A 20961-nucleotide genomic window follows, 5' to 3' on the forward strand; every position below is an offset into this window, starting at 1 on the left:
TCGGCTGGCGTTTCCCAACCGGGGGCCCACCCTCTCCCGTTGGCCAAGCGATTCAGCTAGGACAGGGGTGTCAAACTCAATTTCATTGAGGGCCGCATCAGCATTGTGGTTGCCCTCGGGGGGCCGGGTGAGTACGGCCTACTGGGTGGGCGTGGGTGGAATGGGCGTGGCCTACTGAGTGGACGTGGCCAGCTCTACATCATTGGCATCAAGAGTGCCTGTGGGAGCCTGGGCAGGAGTGGGACAGATCTGAGGGTCTCTGGCAGAAGAGGGTGGGACCGGGGCAAGCGCCAGGGCATGGTGCATTTCTTCATTCCTCACAAAGGGTGACACCTCCCCAGCATGCACCCAGGGGGTGGAGGCGACACGGCAGGGGCTGGTTCCTCGCTGTTTCCAGACGGCCTTGTGAGCTAAGACTGAATGCGTTTCAGCATAGATGGCCACCACAAAATTGTACATTGGCTCCCGGCCGGCCTGGGCCAGGGCCAAGGCAGTGGGGGCCGTTCCCTCACTGTTTCCAGGATGGCTTCGTGGGCCGCATGAAACCACTTTGCGGGCCGCATCCGGCCCCAGGCCTTGTGTTTGACATGTCTGAGGTAGGAGCTGCAGCCAAACCATGTTTGAGGGAGTCTCAAAGGTTGCTTTTTCCACCAAAGGCAACGGGACTTCCTTGGTTTTTTGCTCGGAAGACCTTTCGCCTCTCCTCCCAGAAGCTTCTTCAGTCAGAACTGAGGAAGCTTCTGGGATGAGAAGCGAAAGCTCTTCAAGAAAAACGAAGGAAGTCAGTCGCCTTCGGAAAAATGACCTTTGGGATCGCCGTGACCTGGATGACCGAGAACCTCCGTAGAGAGGTTTAAGGAGGGTTGGGCCACGTTCCCTTGGGAATAGCCCCCTCCTGACCACCACCCCCTCCAGCCAGTCTGTTTCCTTTATGGTAGATCTAGAACAGCGGTTCTCAACCTGTGGGGTTGGGACCCCATTTGGGGTCGAACGACCATTTCACGGGGGTCGCCAAACAACGCAGTCCGCCATTTTCCCCCCCCCTTTTTCTTAGCTGTGCTCCTCCCTTTTCTTCTATTGGCTTTTGGGGGCCAATAGAATAGACTCTCTTGAATAGAGTCTCATTCTATTGGCTTTCAAAAGCCAATAGGAATTGTCCAGGCTGTCTCTGCCCCGCTGAGCCCGCCAAAAGTCCCCTTCTGCAAACGGTGCTGCACCCGTTGAGTAGTCCTCGACTTACGACCGGTTGGGGGTCGCGGCATTAAAAAGGTTGAGAACCGCTGATCTAGAAGGATTGGCGTGTTTGGGGACCCTGTCACCCCTGCAATAAATATATCCTGGGAGATGACCCAGGAAGGGTTGTGTTCTCTGAGGCTGTCCCCACCCTTTCGAACAGCACCCCCTGTGAAATCTGGAAACCCCCCACCCACCCGACTCTGCCTGCTTGCCTGCCTGCCTTCCACAACATGTGAGGCTTTGAATGACCTGCCTCCAGAAGTTGTGGGTGCTCCATCACTGCAAGCTTTTAAGAAGAGACTGGACAAGCGTTTGTCAGAAACGGTACAGGGCAGGGCTTTTCAACCTTTTCGCCCATTGTGCCACTTCTAGGATAGGGCAACATCCGAGGACCACCAGTCGCCTATCAAGGTGTCAAAAACATGATGACCCCCCCCCAAAGGGAAAAAGTGATAAAGTACAGGTAGTCCTCGACTTACAACAGTTCGCTTAGTGACTGTTTAAAGTTACAATGGCACTGAAAAAAGGGCCCCCCAAGCCACAGCCGAGCAAGACACCTGCCTGCCCGCCCGGCGGCGCTCTGCCTCCTGTCCGAGGTTTCCATGGTTGTGAGCATTTCTGTTGAGGATTGGCAGCGGGGGTGGGGGGTGTTTGGTTTTTATTCCCCCCGTCTGCTGGGTGGTTGCAGCAGGTTTTGGTCCCTTCACATGACCCTGGGACACTGTGACCGTCATAAATATGAATCAGTGGCCAAGCATCTGAATGTAAATCACGAGACCCTGGAGAGGCTGCAACATTCCAGCTGATCAGTGCTTCTTCTGGGCTCAGCAGAAGCCCCAGGATCAGTGCTGAGGTCCAGCTGCAGCCTGGCGCTGATCCTGGCACTTCCACTAGCCCTGACAGCCCTGAAGAAGCACCAATCAGCTGGAATGCGGCACTGATCCTGGGGCTTCCGCTGAGCCCTGACAGCCCTGCAGCTCCAGCCGTCTCTCGCTCAGGCTTGTGCGGTGCTGCCACCGGTTCAGCTCATTCCCCTCCCCCACTACCCCTTTTCTAGGATGGTCACGTACCCCCTGCCAGGTGCCAATGGACCACAGGTGGTACCCGTCCCACTGGTTGAAAAGCCCTGGTATAGGGCATTGATGGCGAACCTTTTAGAGACCGAGTGCCCAAACCACAACCCCAGACCCACTTATCTATCGCAAAGTGCCAGGGCCGCCATCAGCATTGTGGTGCCCTCGGGGGCGGGCATGGGGGGGCATGGTCCACTGGGTGGGCATGGCTGCAGTTGTCACGGCACATTGGGTGGGCGTGGCTGGGGTGGGCACGGCCACCTCGATGTTGCTCATGGGGAGGGAACGCCTGTGGGGGCCGGACAGGGTGGGGGGAGATCCAAGGGGTCTCTGGTAGGTGGGGCAGTGGGGAGGAGGCCCAGCATAAATGGGGGAGGCAGGCAATCCTAGCTGGGGCTGGGGGGGCCATGGCACTGATGGGGATCTGGCTTTCGTTGCTTGGAGTGGCCTTTGGGCTGTTGGGTGTGGGCGTGCTCTATCACCCCTACTCCAGCTCACTAGCTGGCCGCTTCGCCTCCTTTGTGGGGCTTCCACTCCGGGGGGGCGGCGGCCTAATGGACCTGCGCAAGTTGCTGGCAGTGGCAGCGCACGTGCCCACAGAGAGGGCTCTGAGTGCCGCCTCTGGCACCCGTGCCATAGGTTCGCCACCACTGGTATATAGGGTTTTCCTGCCAGAGCAGGGGGTTGGACTAGATGACCTCCAAGGTCCCTTCCGACGCAGTTATTTTGCTATTGCCTTTCCCAAGGACCGCGAATCGGATGACCTGCTGAATTATTCTCGGGCACCGCTTGGAATCACTATGGGCAAGTCGGACAGCTCCATAAATCTGTTAGATACATAAATTAGCTTTGCCCCCCCCCACAGCATTTGGCCCTTTTGGATTGCATTTTTGTATTTTGCTTTGTGATGTCTTTTTTTTTTTTTCCAAAATGATGATTTGCCCTTGATAAAATACACCACCCTGGGCACTGTGCTGGGCAGGACCAGCCATAAAAATCGATCCAATCCATAAAAAGAAAATAAAAGCAAAATCGCCGCACGCTCACACACACACACACACACACATACAACCGCGCCTGCACCCCAAACCCACTTCCGCTTTGAGAGCCAGCGCTCACCATCAGCTGCGGGGCAGAGTTCGGTCTTTGGGCGAAGGGAGGCCTGTCCCCCTGGCCCCCGGCAAGTCGGCTCGCAGGCCGGGAGGGCTTCTTAAAAATGGCCCCGTCCTGTGAGAAAGAGAAAAGGCCAAGCAGGCTGCAATTTTAGGAAGCCAAGAAATGGAGGGGGGGGAGGGGAGATGGAGGACAGGGAGGAAGGGAGGGAGGGAGGGAGGAAGGAGGGGAGAGAAGGGAGGAAGCGAGGAAGAGGGAGGGAGAGGGAGGGAGGGAGGGGAGAAGAAAAGGAAGGAAGGAAGGAAGGAAGGAAGGAAGGAAAGGAGGGAGGGAGAGAGGAAGAAGGGCGGAAGGGAGGGAGGGAGGGGAGAGAGGGAGGAAGTAAGGGAGGGTATAGAGGGAGAGGAGGGAGGGAGGGAGCGAGGAAGGAAGGAAGGAGGGAAGGAAGGGAGGGGAGGGAGGGAGGAGGGAAGGAGAGAGAGGGGAGAGAGGAGAAGAAGGGAGGGAGAGAGGGAGGGAGGAGAAGCGAGGAAGGAGGAAGGAAGGAAGGAAGGGAGGAAGGAAGGGAGGAGGGAGGGGAGAGAGGGGAGAAGGAAGGGAGGAAGGGAGGGAGGGAGAGAGGAAGGGAGGGATGGAGGGAGGGCGGGAAGGAGGGAGGGGAGAGAGGAAGGAGGGAAGGAAGGGAAGGAAGGAAGGAAGGAAGGAAGGAAGGAAGGAAAGGAGGGGAGAGAGGAAGGAAGGAAGGAAGGGAGGGAGGGAAGGAGGGAGGGGAGAGAGGAAGGAGGGAAGGAAGGAAGGAAAGAAGGGAGGGAGGGAAGGAGGGAGGGGAGAGAGGAAGGAAGGGAGGGAGGGAAGGAGGGAGGGAAGGAGGGAAGGAAGGAAGGAAGGAAGAGAAAGGAGGAGAAGAAGAAAGAAAGAGAAGGGGAGGAGAGGGCAGGGGAGGGGCAGGGACCAGGGACCAGGGCCAGGGGCCTTCCTTCACTTACATGTTCCACGTTGCTTTGGGGGGCAGCCGGGGGCTTCTGCCCGGGGCCGTTGCACTGCTTGCAATGCGAAATGTTCCTGAGGACGGGGCTGGAGCCCAGAAGCCTCACCTGGGGAGAGAGCAGCAGGTGAGGGAGGCAGAGGCAGAAGAGGAGGAGGAGGAGGAGGAGCAGGAGGAGTTCTGCCCTGGGGTCCAGGGCTGGCCCGGTGCCAAAAAGGCCCACGGACCAGCCATGTTGTGCCCCAGTTTCCTTTTCTCTCCTCAAGTCGAGCAGGGCGGCCTTCCGAGAGGGCCAGAAACGCTCCCCGACCAGGGCCGGCTCGGGGCACTCGCTTCTCGAGGCAGGGAGATTTGTAGGCCAGATAGTCCTCAGCTGACCACGCTTCGTTTAGCGACCACTCAAAGTTACAATGGGCACAGAAAAGAGGCACAGGGCCATTTTTCAGTTACAACCTTTGCCGTTACCTACGATCTACACTCAGGTGCTCGGTCGTTAGTGGTTCACACTTACGACGGTCGCAGCGTCCCGGTGGGGGAGGTGTCACCTCATTCCCTTTTGCGACCTTCCAACAAGCAAAGTCCAAGGGGGAAGCTGGATTCACTTAACGACCATGTGACCCACTTAACAACCGCGATTCGCTTAACGACCATGGCAAGGAGGGTCGTAAAATGGGGACAAACGCCACCGAACACACGTCCCACTTAGCAACGTAAACGTGGGGCTCAATAATGGTCATAAGCCGAGGACTGGCCGAATAAAATTTCCTGCCACCAAGAAAACAGGGGGCCGCGGCAAGCTCCCCCCGGCCGACAATTCGGCAGCCCTGTTTTCCTCCCCAGAACCTGAACTCAGGGCCTTCACCAGCTTCCCAGGGACGCAGAGATCCAGCAGACGTTCCAAAGACATCGAAGGCGTGTGGACAGCATCAGGCTAGAACAGTGGTTCTCAATCTTTTTAATGCCGCGACCCCCAACCGGTCGTAAGTCGAGGACTACTCAACCGGTCGTAAGTCGAGGACTACTCAACTGGTGCAGCCCCGTTTGCAGAATGGGACTTTTGGCGGGCTCAGCAGGGCAGAGACAGCCTGGACAATTCCTATTGGCTTTCAAAAGCCAATAGAATTAGACTCTGTTCAAGAGAGTCTATTCTATTGGCTTTCAAAAGCCAATAGAATAAAAGGGAGTAGCACAGTTAAGGAAAAAGGGGAAAAAATGGCGGACTGCGTTGTTTGGCGACCCCCGTGAAATGGTGGTTTGACCCCAAATGGGGTCCCGACCCACAGGTTGAGAACCACTGGGCTAGAATCAGTGTTTCTCAACCTTGACCATTTTAAGGCACGTGGACTTCAACTCCCAGAATTCCACAGCCAGCATTGCTGGCTGTGGAATTCTGGGAGTTGAAGTCCACGTGCCTTAAAATGATCAAGGTTGAGAACCATTGGGCTAGATGGAGTCCCTTGTCCAGACGCTCCCGGCCACAGGGCGAAGCAGTGGCCCCCCAACCTTTGGGGGTACCGGGGACCGGTTCCGTGGAGAGAAGCCGCGGTTTCACGTGTGGCCTGCATCCCGCGGATGGGGCTTCGTTGGGTTGCGTGGACCGGTTTTCGCCTGCCGTGGACAGGGGCTGCTCCACAGAACAGGGGTTGGGGACCCTCGGGGTGAAAGACCAAGCCGCGCGGGGAGGCCTCGTCCCCCGTGTACCCCCGATTTCGAACTAGCCCAGAGACCGGCGTCACCCAGCCCCCCAATGGCGGCCCAAGCCCAGCTAGATCGACTCAAGTTTCCTCTGCAAAGCCCCCCAACCCGAAGCCCACCCAGGGGGTCCCAGCCAAGGAGAAGCAGCTTTTACCGGTAGGGACTTGATTCTCCGAAGAGGAAGCGATTCCCTGCGGAGGAAAAGAAAGACGAGAATTAGGATTTCTGACTCCAGCAGACCCCAGAAGGACCCCCACGCCCCCAAGGATCATTCTGCAAGGGCCACGGGATGGTGGCTTGCTTCCCAGGTGGGTCAAGACTTGGGAGACCCCCACCCCCAGGCTGCCAGGCTTCTAACGATGCCCCCACCCCTCCAATAGATCAAACAAAGCCTCTGTCCCTCGTGGGCAAGCCAGTTATGGTGGAAGGGGTGGGTTGGATTAGAACAGGGGTCCCCAACCTGTGGGGTGCAGAATTCCCCAGCCAAATATATAGGATTTAAACTCCCAGAATTCCCCAGCCCAATATGTAGGACTTAAACTCCCAGAATTCCCCAGCCAAATATGTAGGATTTAAACTCCCAGAATTCCCCAGCCAAATATGTAGGATTTAAACTCCCAGAATTCCCCAGCCCAATATGTAGGATTTAAACTCCCAGAATTCCCCAGCTGAACATTAGGATTTAAACTCCCAGAATTCTCCAGCCAAATATGTAGGATTTAAACTCCCAGAATTCTCCAGCCAAATATGTAGGGTTTAAACTCCCAGAATTCTCCAGCCAAATATGTAGGGTTTAAACTCCCAGAATTCCCCAGCTCAATATGTAGGGTTTAAACTCCCAGAATTCCCCAGCCAAATATATAGGATTTAAACTCCCAGAATTCCCCAGCCAAACATTAGGATTTAAATTCCCAGAATTCCCCAGCCAAACATTAGGATTTAAACTCCCAGAATTCCCCAGCCAAACATTAGGATTTAAATTCCCAGAATTCCCCAGCCAAATATGTAGGATTTAAACTCCCAGAATTCCCCAGCCAAATATGTAGGATTTAAACTCCCAGAATTCCCCAGCCGAACGTTAGGATTTAAATTCCCAGAATTCCCCAGCCAAACATTAGGATTTAAACTCCCAGAATTCTCCAGCCAAATATGTAGGATTTAAACTCCCAGAATTCTCCAGCCAAATATGTAGGGTTTAAACTCCCAGAATTCTCCAGCCAAATATGTAGGGTTTAAACTCCCAGAATTCCCCAGCTCAATATGTAGGGTTTAAACTCCCAGAATTCCCCAGCCAAATATATAGGATTTAAACTCCCAGAATTCCCCAGCCAAACATTAGGATTTAAATTCCCAGAATTCCCCAGCCAAACATTAGGATTTAAACTCCCAGAATTCCCCAGCCAAACATTAGGATTTAAATTCCCAGAATTCCCCAGCCAAATATGTAGGATTTAAACTCCCAGAATTCCCCAGCCAAATATGTAGGATTTAAACTCCCAGAATTCCCCAGCCAAATATGTAGGATTTAAACTCCCAGAATTCCCCAGCCAAATATATAGGATTTAAACTCCCAGAATTCCCCAGTCAAATATGTAGGATTTAAACTCCCAGAATTCCCCAGCCAAATATGTAGGATTTAAACTCCCAGAATTCCTCAGTCAAACACGTAGAATTAAAACAATTAATCAGTGGAACAGCCTGCCTCCAGAAGCAGTAAATGCTCCAACATTGGAAGTTTTTAAGAAGAGACTGGAAAGCCATTTGTCCGAAATGGTGTAGGGTTTCCTGCCTGAGCAGGGGGTTGGACTAGATGACCTCCAAGGTCCCTTCCAACTTTACTACTATTATTAACTCCCAGAATTCCCCAGCCGAACATTAGGATTTAAAAATATACAGGTAGTCCTCGGCCACAGCTGAGCCCCAACTTTTCTGTAGCTAAGCGAGACGGTTGTTAAGTGGGGGGGGGTTGGCCCTGTTTTACAACCTCCCTTGACACCGTTGTTAAGTGAATCCCTGCAGTTGTTAAGTTAGTAACACGGTCGTTAAGTGAATCCGGCTTCCCCACTGACTTTGCCCCTCAGGAGCAGGTCACAAACGATCTCGAGAGACGGCAACCGTCGTAAGCGTGAATCGATTGCCCAGGGTCTTGAATTCTGATCCAGTGACCACGGGGGAGGCTGTAACGGTCATTAAGGGTGAAAAAACGGTGCTAAGTCCCCCTTTGCAGTGCCGTTGTAACTCTGAACGGTCACTAAATGAATGCTTGTGGGTTGAGGGCGACCTGCGGCGGCGTCGCCACGGATACATTCCCAAATTCGGGACCGTGACAACCCAAGTGCCCCCTCCCCTTTAGACCCCCTCCCCCTTTTTCAAACGTCGCCCTCAAAACCTTCCCTGCCTTTCCCTGTCTCCCCCCCCCCCCGTTCCTTTCCAACCTCAGTAGCTCTTGTTGCAGAAGAGGGACCGACTCCGGGCCCCATGCTCCACAGGGCCCCCTTTCTCCTCCTGACTGCATTCCTTGCCTCTCTCCCGGAGGGTGGGTCTAGAGCAGCGGTTCTCGACCTGTGGGTCAGGACCCCATTTGGGGTCGAACGACCATTTCACGGGGGTCGCCAAACAACGCAGTCCGCCATTTTTTTCCCCCCTTTTCCTTAGCTGTGCTACTCCCTTTTATTCTATTGGCTTTTGAAAGCCAATAGAATAGACTCTCTTGAATAGAGTCTCATTCTATTGGCTTTCAAAAGCCAATAGGAATTGTCCAGGCTGTCTCTGCCCTGCTGAGCCCGCCAAAAGTCCCATTCTGCAAAGGGTGCTGCACCAGTGGAGTAGTCCTCGACTTACGACCGGTTGAGTAGTCCTCGACTTACAACCGGTTGGGGGGACGCGGCATTAAAAAGGTTGAGAACCACTGCTCTAGAGGGCCTTTAGCTGCCCAGGCAATGCCAACCCCAGCTTCTCCCAGCGGTCTCTACGGAGAACAAAGCAGCTCCTGCCGATCTGCTAAAATATCGGGGGATCGTCCGGGATGTCGGCCCAGCAGACGGCTTTGCTGTTTGTGTGGCTTTGCTGTTTGTGTGCGGTCTTTCTTCACCCCCTGACCCCTTCACGGTCTCCCAGGCTGGGCCTCCGTGTGCCCCCACCCTCAAGAGGCCTCCTTTCCTCCTCCATTGAGAGCCTGCAGTGCGGAGAGTGGGGAGGGGGCTTCTGCTTCCCAACCCCCTCTCCCCACCAGCATGCTTGGTTGGGCCAACTCAATTCCAAAGACCGACAACAAAGGAAGGAGTTCCAAGGGGTCTTTTCTGGGTCTTCCACAACCGTTGCCCCCACCTGCATGAAAATTAGGAGGTGGGGAGGGAGCCCAGAGGGGCACCATCTGTCAGATACAAGCCCCAGGCATCCCCCCCCCAACCATTCTGCCAAACACACACACACACAAACACACACAAAGAGCAAGAAGAGGGAGGGAGCGTGGGCACAAAAGCCTCCTCAACCTCCACACTTTCCCTCTGCAGCCCCCATCCTTCCCCCCCACCCCGGGCCTCAACCCCCCCTTATTTCCCCAACACAGGTAGTCCTCAATTTACCATGGTTCGTTTAGTGACCGTTCAAAGTTACGACGGCACTGAAAACTGACTTCTAACCATTCCTCACACTTGTTACAATACAGGTAGACCACAACTGAGCCCCCAAATTTATATCGCTAAGGGAAACACGGTTGTTAAGTGAATCGGGCTCCCCCCCATTGACTGCCAGTCGGGAGGTCGCCAAAGGGGATCACGTGACCCCAGGACACTGCGACCGTCATAAATATGAGCCACCTGAATTTTGGTCATGTGACCACGAGGACGCTGCCACGGTCGTAAGTGTGAAATCGGCTATAGATTGCTTTCTTCAGTGCCGTCGTAACTTCAAACGGTCACTAAATGAACTGTCATAAAGCCGAGGACGGCCTGTAATTACAGCATTCCTGGGTCCTGGGATTGTCATCAGCCACCTTCCTAGGGAACGTCTCACAATCAAAAGTCACTGGGGAGGGGGGGGGGAAATGGCCAGATTCATTTAACGACCGCCTGTTTCACTTAGTGAATCGCTTTGGGCAAAAAAATAAAAATAAAAAAATTGCCCAAAAAACAACCAGGCCTGTTTTATGAACCCCAACTCAACCCATCGACTTGCTTAGTAACGGAAATTTGGGCTCAACTCTGGTCGTTAAGATTTGCCCCGAGCATTTGGTGGACGGCCTAGCATCTATATCAGGGGTCCTCAACCGTGGCCACTTTAAGACTTGTGGACTTCAACTCCCAGAATTCCTAATTCTGGGAGTTGAAGTCCACAAGTCTTAAAGTGGCCATGGTTGAAGACCCCGCTGGCTGAGGGATTCTGGGAGTTGAAGTCCACAAGTCTTAAAGTGGCCATGGTTGAAGACCCCGCTGGCTGAGGAATTCTGGGAGTTGAAGTCCACAAGTCTTAAAGTGGCCAGGGTTGAAGACCCCGCTGGCTGAGGAATTCTGGGAGTTGAAGTCCACAAGTCTTAAAGTGGCCACGGTTGAAGACCCCGCTGGCTGAGGAATTCTGGGAGTTGAAGTCACAAGTCTTAAAGTGGCCACGGTTGAAGACCCCGCTGGCTGAGGAATTCTGGGAGTTGAAGTCCACAAGTCTTAAAGTGGCCACGGTTGAAGACCCCGCTGGCTGAGGAATTCTGGAAGTTGAAGTCCACAAGTCTTAAAGTGGCCACGGTTGAAGACCCCGCTGGCTGAGGAATTCTGGGAGTTGAAGTCCACAAGTCTTAAAGTGGCCACGGTTGAAGACCCCGCTGGCTGAGGAATTCTGGGAGTTGAAGTCCACAAGTCTTAAAGTGGCCACGGTTGAAGACCCCGCTGGCTGAGGAATTCTGGGAGTTGAAGTCCACAAGTCTTAAAGTGGCCACGGTTGAAGACCCCGCTGGCTGAGGAATTCTGGGAGTTGAAGTTCACAAGTCTTAAAGTGGCCACGGTTGAAGACCCCGCTGGCTGAGGAATTCTGGGAGTTGAAGTTCACAAGTCTTAAAGTGGCCACGGTTGAAGACCCCGCTGGCTGAGGACTTCTGGGAGTTGAAGTCCACAAGTCTTAAAAGTTGCCAAGGTTGAGGGACTCTGATCTAAACACTCGGGGCAAATCTTGAACTCGCCACACACACACCCCTCCCCCCCCCGTTCCTGCAGGGACGCAATCAAAAGCTCTCCGATGACTCAAACTTCTTGGAAACCGGTTGTGCAAAGGGAAGACCTGGATTTAAGCACCCAAATCCCCTCACAGCTGACAACAAGCCTGCCTTAAACCATGGGCAATAAATAGATTAAGATCGCACATCCGAAACCGGGCAAAAGAAAACAATCAAGTCCCCACGTTTGGCTTCTCTTTTTCCTCTTCTTGGGCTGACAGGCAGATCCAAACCTTTTTGGTTTTGGGGGATTTAATCCTCCGGAATGAGCGGTTTAAAAACCGCAGGTAGGCCTCGCTTTACGCCCAAAATCGAGCACGCGGAAAAAAGCAACCTACAACCGTTTTTTTCACACAACCGTATAGTATTGTGCAGTCGCATGATGTAATTTACATTATTTTTTTGCTGGAAACTGGCCTTTTTGATTAGCTTCCGGAAAAAATAAAAGCCCTTGGGAATCTATTGACTCGCTTAACGACCGCCACGTTCACTCTATGACTGCAGCATTTGCTTAACGCTGGTGTAAAAAAGGTTGTAAGATTGAGTTGCTCAGGTGAACACCTCGATTTATGACTATTGTAAAAATCGAGGTTCTGTCACCATTGTAAGTCCAGGCCTATTTTTCCAGAATTGGTTGGTTTTATCCATTTTTACTGTTTTAGGAATTTATATCTTACAGTTTTAATGTTTTTAAGGCTGTCTGAAGCCGCCCAGCGTCCCTTCGAAATAAGACGGGCAGAAAATACGTTTAGTCCACAAATAAAACAAACAATAAATTTGGATACCTGGACGCAGCATGTAAGGCAACACATAAATCTCGCTGCAGAAATTCCTTTGGTGTTTAATGTCAATTATATATTTAAGGTTATTTTCTTTTTGTAGGTTTTATTTTTATTGTTAGTGTTGGCTGTGTTGGTTTGTTTTTCTGTTTTTCTTAATTTTGTATTTTAATGTTGGAAATAAAAGAAGAAAGAAAGAAAGAAAAAAGGAAAGAAAGAAAGAAAGAGAAGAAGAAGAGGAAGAAGGAGGAAGAGGAAGGGAGGGAGAGAAAGAAAGAAAGAAAGAAAGAAAGAAAGAAAGAAAGAAAGAAAGAAAGAAAGAAGGGAGGGAGGGAGGGACAGAGAGAGAGAGAGAAAGAAAGAAAGGAAGGAAGGAAGGAGAGTGTGAGAAAGAAAGAGAGAGAGGCAGGAAGGGAGGGGGAGAGAGAGAGAAAGAAGGAAGAAAGGAGAGAGTGAGAAAGCAAGAGAGGCAGGGAGGGAGAGAGAGAGAAAGAAAGAAAGAAAGAAAGAGAGAGAGAGAGAGAGAGAGAGAGGAAGGAAGGAAGGAAGGAAGGAAGGAAGGAAGGAAGGAAGGAAGGAAAAGGAGGAAGGAGAGAAAGAAAGAAAGAAAGAAAGAAAGAAAGAAAGAAAGAAAGAAAGAAAGAAAGAAAGAGAAATTCTTCAACTCCTATGTCTCCAGACATTCTCACGTTTTGCAGGGAAAACAAAAATACATTTGTGTGTGAACGCAGCCCAACAACGCAACTCACACAGCCGAGCATGCTAACTTACAGATCCTCGGGAAACATCTCCACATCTGTCTCCATGGGGGAGTAGTCCGGGCCAACACCTGCACGGCAGAAAAAGAGGCTCCAGTGATTACAAATACTCCTCGACTTACAACAGTTCGCTTAGCGATTGTTCGGTTACAATGACTCTCCCCAAAAAATCTGACTTATGGCCGTTCCTCACGCTTACGACCAATGGCCACAACCAATATTCAGACGCTTGGCAACAGGCTCCTATTTACGACCGCTGCGGTGTCCCAGGATCACACGAACCCCCCCCCCCTTTTTTTGCAACCTTCCGATAAGCAAACTCAAGACCGGCTCGGGAATTCTGGGAGTTGTAGTCCACAGGGTGTAAAGTCGCCCAGCTTGGAGAACCCCCGGTTGAGAGAGTCTGTTCTAATTTCAGAAAATCCCTGAGAAACCCAGTAGTAAATCGAGGACTGGCTGTACACTCCCCTGAGATACAGAAGACCCGGTTTGGAAGGGCATGGATTCGAATTCAGTCCCACCCCTCCCAAACCTCACCTGAGTCCGTAGACTCCGAAGAGACCGAGTCCTGAGATGACCATTGCTTCTTGAAGTCCAGGTTCAACTTCTTTTTCCTTTTGGGGGTGTCCCAGTCACTGCAAAGCAAAGGGGGAGGGGGGGTCAGACAGCCCCCCAACATGTGACTTGTGCCAGAGTCTTTTCCTTTGATTTCCTCTTACATTTTCCCTTCCAGAAATCCAGGAGGAACGTGGCTTATTTTTTGTGAGTTCTTCTCCTGTCTCTTTTCGTTCTCTGTAGTTACTCCTCCTCCCTCTCCTCTCTTCTCCTTCTTCTCTCTCTCCTCTCCTCCCTCTCTTCTCCTCCTCCCTCTCCTCCTCCTTCTCTCTTCTCCTTCTCTCTCCTCTACTCCCTCTCCTCCTCCTCCTCCTCCTCTCTTCTCCTTCTCTCCTCTCCTCCTCCTCCTCCTCCTTCTCTCTCCTCTCCTCCCTCTTCTCCTCCCTCTCCTCCTCCTCTTCTCCTTCTTCTCTCTCTCCTCTCCTCCCTCTCCTCCTTCTCCTCTCTTCTCCTTTTTCTCTCCTCTCCTCCTCCTCCTCCCTCTCCTCCTCCTTCTCCTTTCTCCTTCTTCTCCTCTCCTCCTCCTCCTCCCTCTCCTCCTCCTTCTTCTCTCTCCTCTCCTCCCTCTCTTCTCCTCCCTCTCCTCCTCCTTCTCTCCTCCTTCTCTCTCTCCTCTCCTCCCTCTCCTCCTCCTTCTCCTTTCTCCTTCTTCTCCTCTCCTCCTCCTCCTCCCTCTCCTCCTCCTTCTTCTCTCTCTCCTCTCCTCCCTCTCTTCTCCTCCCTCTCCTCCTCCTTCTCTCCTCCTTCTCTCTCTCCTCTCCTCCCTCTCCTCCTCCTTCTCCTCTCTTCTCCTTCTTCTCTCCTCTCCTCCTCCTCCTCCGCCTCCTCCTCCTTCTTCTCTCTCTCCTCTCCTCCCTCTCTTCTCCTCCTCCCTCTCCTCCTCCTCCTTTCTTCTCCTTCTTCTCTCCTCTCCTCCTCCTCCTTCTCCTTTCTTCTTCTTCTCTCCTCTCCTCCCTCTCTTCTCCTCCCTCTCCTCCTCCTCCTTCTCCTCTCTTCTCCTTCTTCTCTCCTCTCCTCCCTCTTCTCCTCCTTCTCCTCTCTTCTCCTCCTCCCTCTCCTCCTCCTCCTCCTCCTCCTCCTCCCCCTTTCCATCTTTAGCACAAACACGAATTAACAACTCAGAAACCCCTAACAACCCCTACCAACGAAGCCCCTGTAAATGTAGTCAGCTTACGACCACAAGGGAGCCCCAAATTTCCGCTAAGTGAGACATTTGTTAAGTGAGTTTGTGCCCCGGCTTACGACCCTTCTGGGCACGGTTGTTAAGCGAATCGCGGCAATTGTGAAGTCAGTCACACGCTCGTAAAGTGAAACCGGCTTCCCCCCCCCCATTGACTGAGCTTGCCATAGAGTCGCAAAAGGGGATCGCCGGACCCCCCCTAGGACGCTGCAACCGTCATAAAAGTGAAACGGTTGTCAAGCGTAGGAATATCATGGGGGATTCTGCAACCGTCACAAGTCCGTCGTAAGTCAGGTTTTTTTTGTCGTTCTAACTTTGAACGGTCCCTAAACCAACTGTTCCAAGTGGAGACTTTGGAAAAAGTGCAAAGAGGGGCACAACTCAGATGATCAAAGGCCTGGAGACAAAAACATACGAAGAAGAATGGCTGTTGTTTAACAATTTGGAGATTTTATTGTTCAATAATTAGGATATCAACCTGTTTATGTTTTGTTATTATGTTTATTTTCAATTTGTTTATATTTATGTTAAAGGGGAGTTAAAGCGCATTATGGACTTGATTATTTATATAGTTGATTAATCTTAGTTAGATTATGATTATCATACTTGTAACCCTGTACTCAGCTCTGGGAAGTGGGGGAGGGAGAGGGGGGGTTTTGGGTGGGTTGATTTTGGTTTATATTGTGATTTTTATAAAACTTTTTAATAATAAAAAAAAAAGAACCGCTGCAGGAGTTGGGAACGGCCAGTCTAGAGAAGAGAAGGACCAGGAGGGACATGAGAGCAATTATTCCAGTGTTTGAGGGGCTGTCCCAAAGAAGAGGAGGGGTCCACTTATTCTCCAAAGCCCCTGAAGAAGGCAGGACAAGAAGCAAGGGACGGAAACTCATCAAGGAGAGAAGCAGCCTGGAACTAAGGAGACATTTCCTGAATTAACCAGTGGAACTGCTTGCCTCTAGAAGTTGTGGGTGCTCCCACAATGGAGGCTTTTAAAGAGATTGGACAGCCATTGGTCTGGAATGATATGCGGCCTCTTGCTGGAGCAGGGGGTTGGACTAGAAGACCTCCAAGGCCCCTTCCAGCTCTGTTCTGGTTATTATTATTACCAGTTAACAGCCGAGATGGAGGTTTCTCAGCTTAAAGACGGGGGGGAATTCTGGGAATCGAAGTCCACCCACCTTCTGGCTACTGTGTCCACCTGAGACCTCCAGACATCAAAACTGCATGTTATCTTAGTAAATTGAGTCTTTTTCTTCTTTAAAAACAAGCTCAGGAAACTGTGCCTCAGCTGTTTCCTGCTAGACTCTTCCTGGGCAGAAGGCTGTGAATGTTTTCCGGTAAAATCCGAATTCAAAACCTGTGGTCAGCAAAAGCCAACTTCTTTTCTGCTCAAACGTGCCCAGCCATTTTAGGAGCCCTGGAAATATTTCAAGGAAGGCCAACTCTTTTAAAATTGACGGGATGGTTTGCTACTACTTCAGTTGTGGCTAGTATAAGATAATGGAAGATAAATCAGATTAATGGAAGAATAAATCATTCGGGTAATTCTTGAACTGCCTTGGAGGCCAGGACTTGAGAAGGACTGAAAAAGGACCCCCGTCCCGTTTTAGGGTTCCCTCCTCAAAGTCCAAGATAGCTGGGTCAAGCTGGCCCCAAAGGCCAAGGACTCTGATAATAAACAATTTGTATTTATAGTTCATTTAGCAACCGTTCAAAGTTACAGCAGCATTGAAAAAAGCCACTTACGGCCGTTTTTCACACTTACAACCGTCGCAGCATCCCCAGTGTCACGTGATCAACATTCAGACGCTTGGCAACTGACTCATACTTATGACGGTCGTGGTGTCCCGGGGTCACGTGATCCCCTCTGACAAGCAAAGTCAGATTCACTTTACAACCGTTACTGAGTAACTGCGGTGGTTCACTCAACAACAGTGGCGAGAAAAGTCGTCAAATGGGGGAAAACTCACTTAACTGTCTCGCTTAGCAACGGACCACCCGTATTGTATTTAGCCGACTATTCATGTTTTTAACTTTTCGTGCCTAATGTTCTAACGTTTGTTTGTTCGTACTGCAATTGTCTTATTTCTGTATTCATGGCCTTGTCCGTGGACCAGAGCAAGACGGAGTTTGTCAAATTTAATAAATCAATCAAATTAATTTGCATTTCTGAGCTGTACCCACCCATTTTTTTTTTTAGCTATGGCAAGGGTAGTCCATCTCGGCTCTTTTATGCCTGGTGGACTTCAACTCCCAGAATTCCTGAGCCAGCCATGCTAAGGGGAAAGGGAGAGGTTTCCAAGCTGAGCCAGGCTGTCTCAGGAATTCTGGGAGTTGAAGTCCACGAGTCATGAAGGGGCCTAGGCCAGAGGTAGGCAAGCTTGGCTCTTTTATGACTTCAACTCCCAGAATTCCTGAGCCAGCCATGCTGAGGGGAAGGGAGAGGTTTCCATGCTGAGCCAGGCTGGCTGAGGAATTCTGGGAGTTGAAGTTCACGAGTCATGAAGGGGCCTAGGCCAGAGGTAGGCAAGCTTGGCTCTTTTATGACTGGTGGACTTCAACTCCCAGAATTCCTCAGCCAGCCATGCTGAAGAGAAGGGAGAGGTTCCCAAGCTGAGCCATGCTGGCTCAGGAATTCTGGGAGTTGAAGTCCATCGGTCACAAAGCAGCCTAGGCCTAAGGTAGGCAACCTTGGCTATTTTATGCCTGGTGGACTTCAATTCCCAGAATTCCTCAGCCAGCCATGCTGAGGGGAAGGGAGAGGTTTCCAAGCTGAGCCATGCTGGCTCAGGAATTCTGGGAGTTGAAGTCCGCAAGTCATAAAAGAGCCAAGGTGGCCTACCCGAGCTAGGGCCTTGTTAAAAAGACTGAGCCTGCGGGTTATCCGAAACAGAAATGTCAGCAGGAAGGAAGGATTAACCACCAGCCAGGCAGGTTACAGAACAACCTGGGCCCCATCTCTGAATAAAGCTTGCCATGAGCCATTTCCAATGAATAACAGAGTTGGAAGGGACCTTGGGGGTCATCTACTCCTACCCCCTGCTCAAGCAGGAGACTCTATACTATTCCGGACAAATGGCTGTCCAATCTATTCTTAAAAGCTTCCAGTGATGGAGCACCCACCACTTCTGGAGGCAGGTTGTTCCACTGGTTAATTGTTCCCACTGTCAGGAAATTTCTCTTTAGTTCTAATTTTGATCTCTCTTGATCGATGGCTGGAAAGTGATCAAGGAGAGACCAAGTCTGGAACTAAGGAGAAATTTCCTGACCATCAGAACAATTAATCAGTGGAACTGACAAATTGTCTCCAGAAGTTGTGGGTGCTCCAACACTGGAAGTTTTTCCGAAGAAACTGTTTTGTCTGACGTGGTACAGGATCTCCTGCTTGAGCAAGGGGTTGGACTAGAAGACCTCCAAGGTCCCTTCCAACTTGGCTCCCAGCCTTTGGTTATTCCACTCTGTGTCAAAGCAGAGAAGAAAGAGACCCTTTGCTGGGTTTAATCATGGCTACTTGTGCTAAGCAGGGTTGGCTGAGTTCACCCAACATGCAAGGGGTCAGAAGGGATTTTGGGGATGATTTTTTTCACCACCACCCCCCAAATTGAGGCTTGGCACCTGGAGGTCCCTGGTCAGCCAAGGTGATCCTTCCAGCACTGTATAACAGCCCCCTCCTTACTGTGCATCGAAGGTTGGAGAAGGGGCCTCTCCACACAACACCACGTGTTGCAAGCACCCCTCCTGCTAATAGCCATGCTCCCGCTCTTCCTCCTCGCATTATGCAAAGAACTACAATAGGAGCAGCTGCTCCTCTGAGCATTGGGGCAGAAGGGGGGGGTAAAAAAAATGCAGGACACAGGAGGCCCACCCAAAACCGGCACTCCGTGGGTCAGGGTTAAAGCCGCCTTTAAAAAGAGGGCCAGCCTAACCATTGCCGAAAAAGAAGGAATGTTCAGAGAAGCCCCACCCCCAATCAAGGCACACCCCAACCCCAAAATGTGCAATTTCTAAGCTTTCATCAGAAACCTCTTTCCTTGCAAAAAAAAATAAAAATTGCCTTCAGCCAGGAAAAGACAGAATTTGCCAACAGATGGAATAAATTCAAAAGTCTGCCGCAGGCAAAGACATTCCAAGGATCCACTACCCCCTCCCCAATTTTCTCCCTGCCCAGGAATCCTATTGGGGGTGGGGGGGGGGAGAATCAGGGAGGGAAGCCCCCCCCCAAGCAGGCCTCGCTTCAGAGGAAGTGGCCGAGGTTTGCAGGCGGAACTGGGGGAGGGAAAAAATGGGGGCTGTTTTATTGGATGTGGCAACTGCTGATGTGAACTAGGCTTCCCAGCATCCAGTGGCCCTTAAATGTCTCTCTCTTACTCCTGAGTAATTGCACCCAGAAGCACTTCCTCCCTCCAGGCCTTTGCTCCCCACGAATGGCCTTTTTTGGGGGGGAGAGTGTTTGTCCCATGCAAAGGGGAAAATTGCAGGGTGGGCTCTAGCTACAGACCAAGGCACCCCAAAGGTGCCAAGCCAGAGGAGTCGGGCTGCAGGAAGGCGGGGTGGTGGGACCCCTCCCCAAGGACATAAGCAATTGCCCCCCTCCCCAGATTGCTCCTTCCTGACCAGAGGCAGGCAGGGTGAAGAGAGACCCCCCCACACACCAGTTCAGCCTGGTTTCCAGCTGCAGAGCTGTGGGCTCTTCCCCACTGCAGAAGACCCCCCACCCATCTCTTGCTGCTAGGAATTTCAATCTCGCCCCAAGAGGCCAAGGTCTGCTTAGGGCAAGGCCTTGCCCACGCCCCCCCCCATTGGAAAGAGACCCCTCCAGCCTGCCCAGGAACGGGGGGGGCTTTTTATGCCCCCCTGGGCTCCAGCATGGGGAGAAAGGCACCCTTGACCTTGGCAGCACCTTGGGGGGGGGTGGCCAAAGGCCCTTTTCCCAACATTTCTCCCCCCTCCCCCTGCAAGCCCCAGAGCCCCCCCCCCGTCCTCCCCAGCGCCACATCTGCACATCTGGAGGGGCGCGAAGCCTTCCGCGACTCTCCCTCTCCCTCCGCGGGGCCCGGGCCGCCCTTCCCTCGGGCGCCTGACAGCCCAGCCCGCGCCCACATTCCTGCCGCCAAAGGGGGGGGGGAGGACCGCTTTTGTCCGCCCTCCGGTCCACGCGGTCCCGGTTCTTTTCCCCTGCACACACACACACACACACACACACACACACACACACACAGAGCCGCGACGGTGTAAAGGAGGCCTGCCACACTGTTGGGGGGGGGGGAGAAAGGAGAGAGGAGAGGGAGGGAGGGAGAGAGGAGAGGGAGGGGGAGGGGATAAACGGAGGGAGAGAGGGAAAGAAAAAGAAGAAGGGAGGAAGAGGAAGAGAGAGAAAGGGAGGGAGAGGAAGAGAGGGGGAGAGAGGAGAGGAAAGGGAGAGAGGGAAAGAAAGAGGAAGGGGAGAAAGAGAGGAAGAGGAAGGGGGAGAAAGAGAAAGGGAGGGAGGGAAAGAGGAAGAGAGGGGGAGAGGGAAAGAGGGAGGAAGGGAGAGAAAGGGAGGGAGGGAAAGAGGAAGAGAGAGAGGGAGGGGAAGAGAGGGAGGGAGAGAGGGAAAGAAAGGAAGGGGAGAAAGAGAGGAAGAGGAAGGGGGAGAAAGAGAAAGGGAGGGAAGGAAAGAGGAAGAGAGAGGGGGAGAGAGAAACAGAAGAGGGAGGGAGGGAGAGAGGGAAAGAAAGAGGAAGGGGGAGAGAGAGAGAGAAAGAGGAAGGGGGGAAGAAAGAGAGCGAGAAAAGGAGGGGGCGCGCCTGCTACCCACCTCCCCGCATCTCCCCGGCCGCCGCTCGCCTTTACCTGCCCAGCCCGACCAGCTTGTCCATGTCGAGGGCCAGGTGGGTGACCGGGGACATCGCGGGCCCGGCCGGGCAGAACTGCCGGCTGAGCCCGGGCAGCGGGCGGGCTGGGCGGCGGGGCTCCGGGGAGCGCGCGGGGGACCCGGCCGGCTCCATCGGGCGTGGAAGAGAGAGAAAGGCTCAGGCGAGCGGGACGCGCGGCTGGCTCCGGCTCTTCCCTCCTGCGCGCCAAAGAGGAGCCGCGGCGCCCGAGCCGGCGCGGGAGGCTGCGCTGGGCTGGCCCGGCCCGGCCCCTCCCCGCCCCGCAGCTGCCGGCTCTTCCCCCCCCCCCGGCTCCCGCCCTCCCTCCTCTGGGCAGCCCCGCAATGAGATTCGAAAAATAACAGAGCCAAGAGGCGCAGCGCCAACCAATGGCCGCCCGGCTGCGCAAGCGGAGGAGGGGAAAATGCGCAAAAGCGCAGCGGGGAAAGAGGAAGGCGGGGGGGGTGAGGAGGAG

General features: G+C 52.7%; 1 protein-coding gene across 1 annotated transcript in view; it reads right to left on the reverse strand.

Annotated features, from left to right (window-relative positions):
- CDC25B (cell division cycle 25B) overlaps window positions 1-20746 on the reverse strand; it is a 31807-nt gene extending 11061 nt beyond the window's left edge. The window contains exons 1-6 of the mRNA XM_039333904.1: window positions 20467-20746; window positions 13377-13474; window positions 12853-12910; window positions 6257-6293; window positions 4409-4516; window positions 3429-3536 (exon numbers count right to left, since the gene is read on the reverse strand). Coding sequence (XP_039189838.1) covers window positions 3429-3536; window positions 4409-4516; window positions 6257-6293; window positions 12853-12910; window positions 13377-13474; window positions 20467-20621 — 564 coding nt within the window. The 5' untranslated portion in view covers window positions 20622-20746. The remainder of the gene's footprint in view (window positions 1-3428; window positions 3537-4408; window positions 4517-6256; window positions 6294-12852; window positions 12911-13376; window positions 13475-20466) is intronic.
- Between the last annotated feature and the right edge of the window lie 215 nt (window positions 20747-20961).

The sequence above is a fragment of the Crotalus tigris genome, unplaced genomic scaffold, assembly GCF_016545835.1.
Source record: "Crotalus tigris isolate CLP2741 ecotype Arizona unplaced genomic scaffold, ASM1654583v1 scf7180000024513.1755786, whole genome shotgun sequence".
In the NCBI taxonomy this organism is placed as follows: domain Eukaryota; kingdom Metazoa; phylum Chordata; class Lepidosauria; order Squamata; family Viperidae; genus Crotalus; species Crotalus tigris.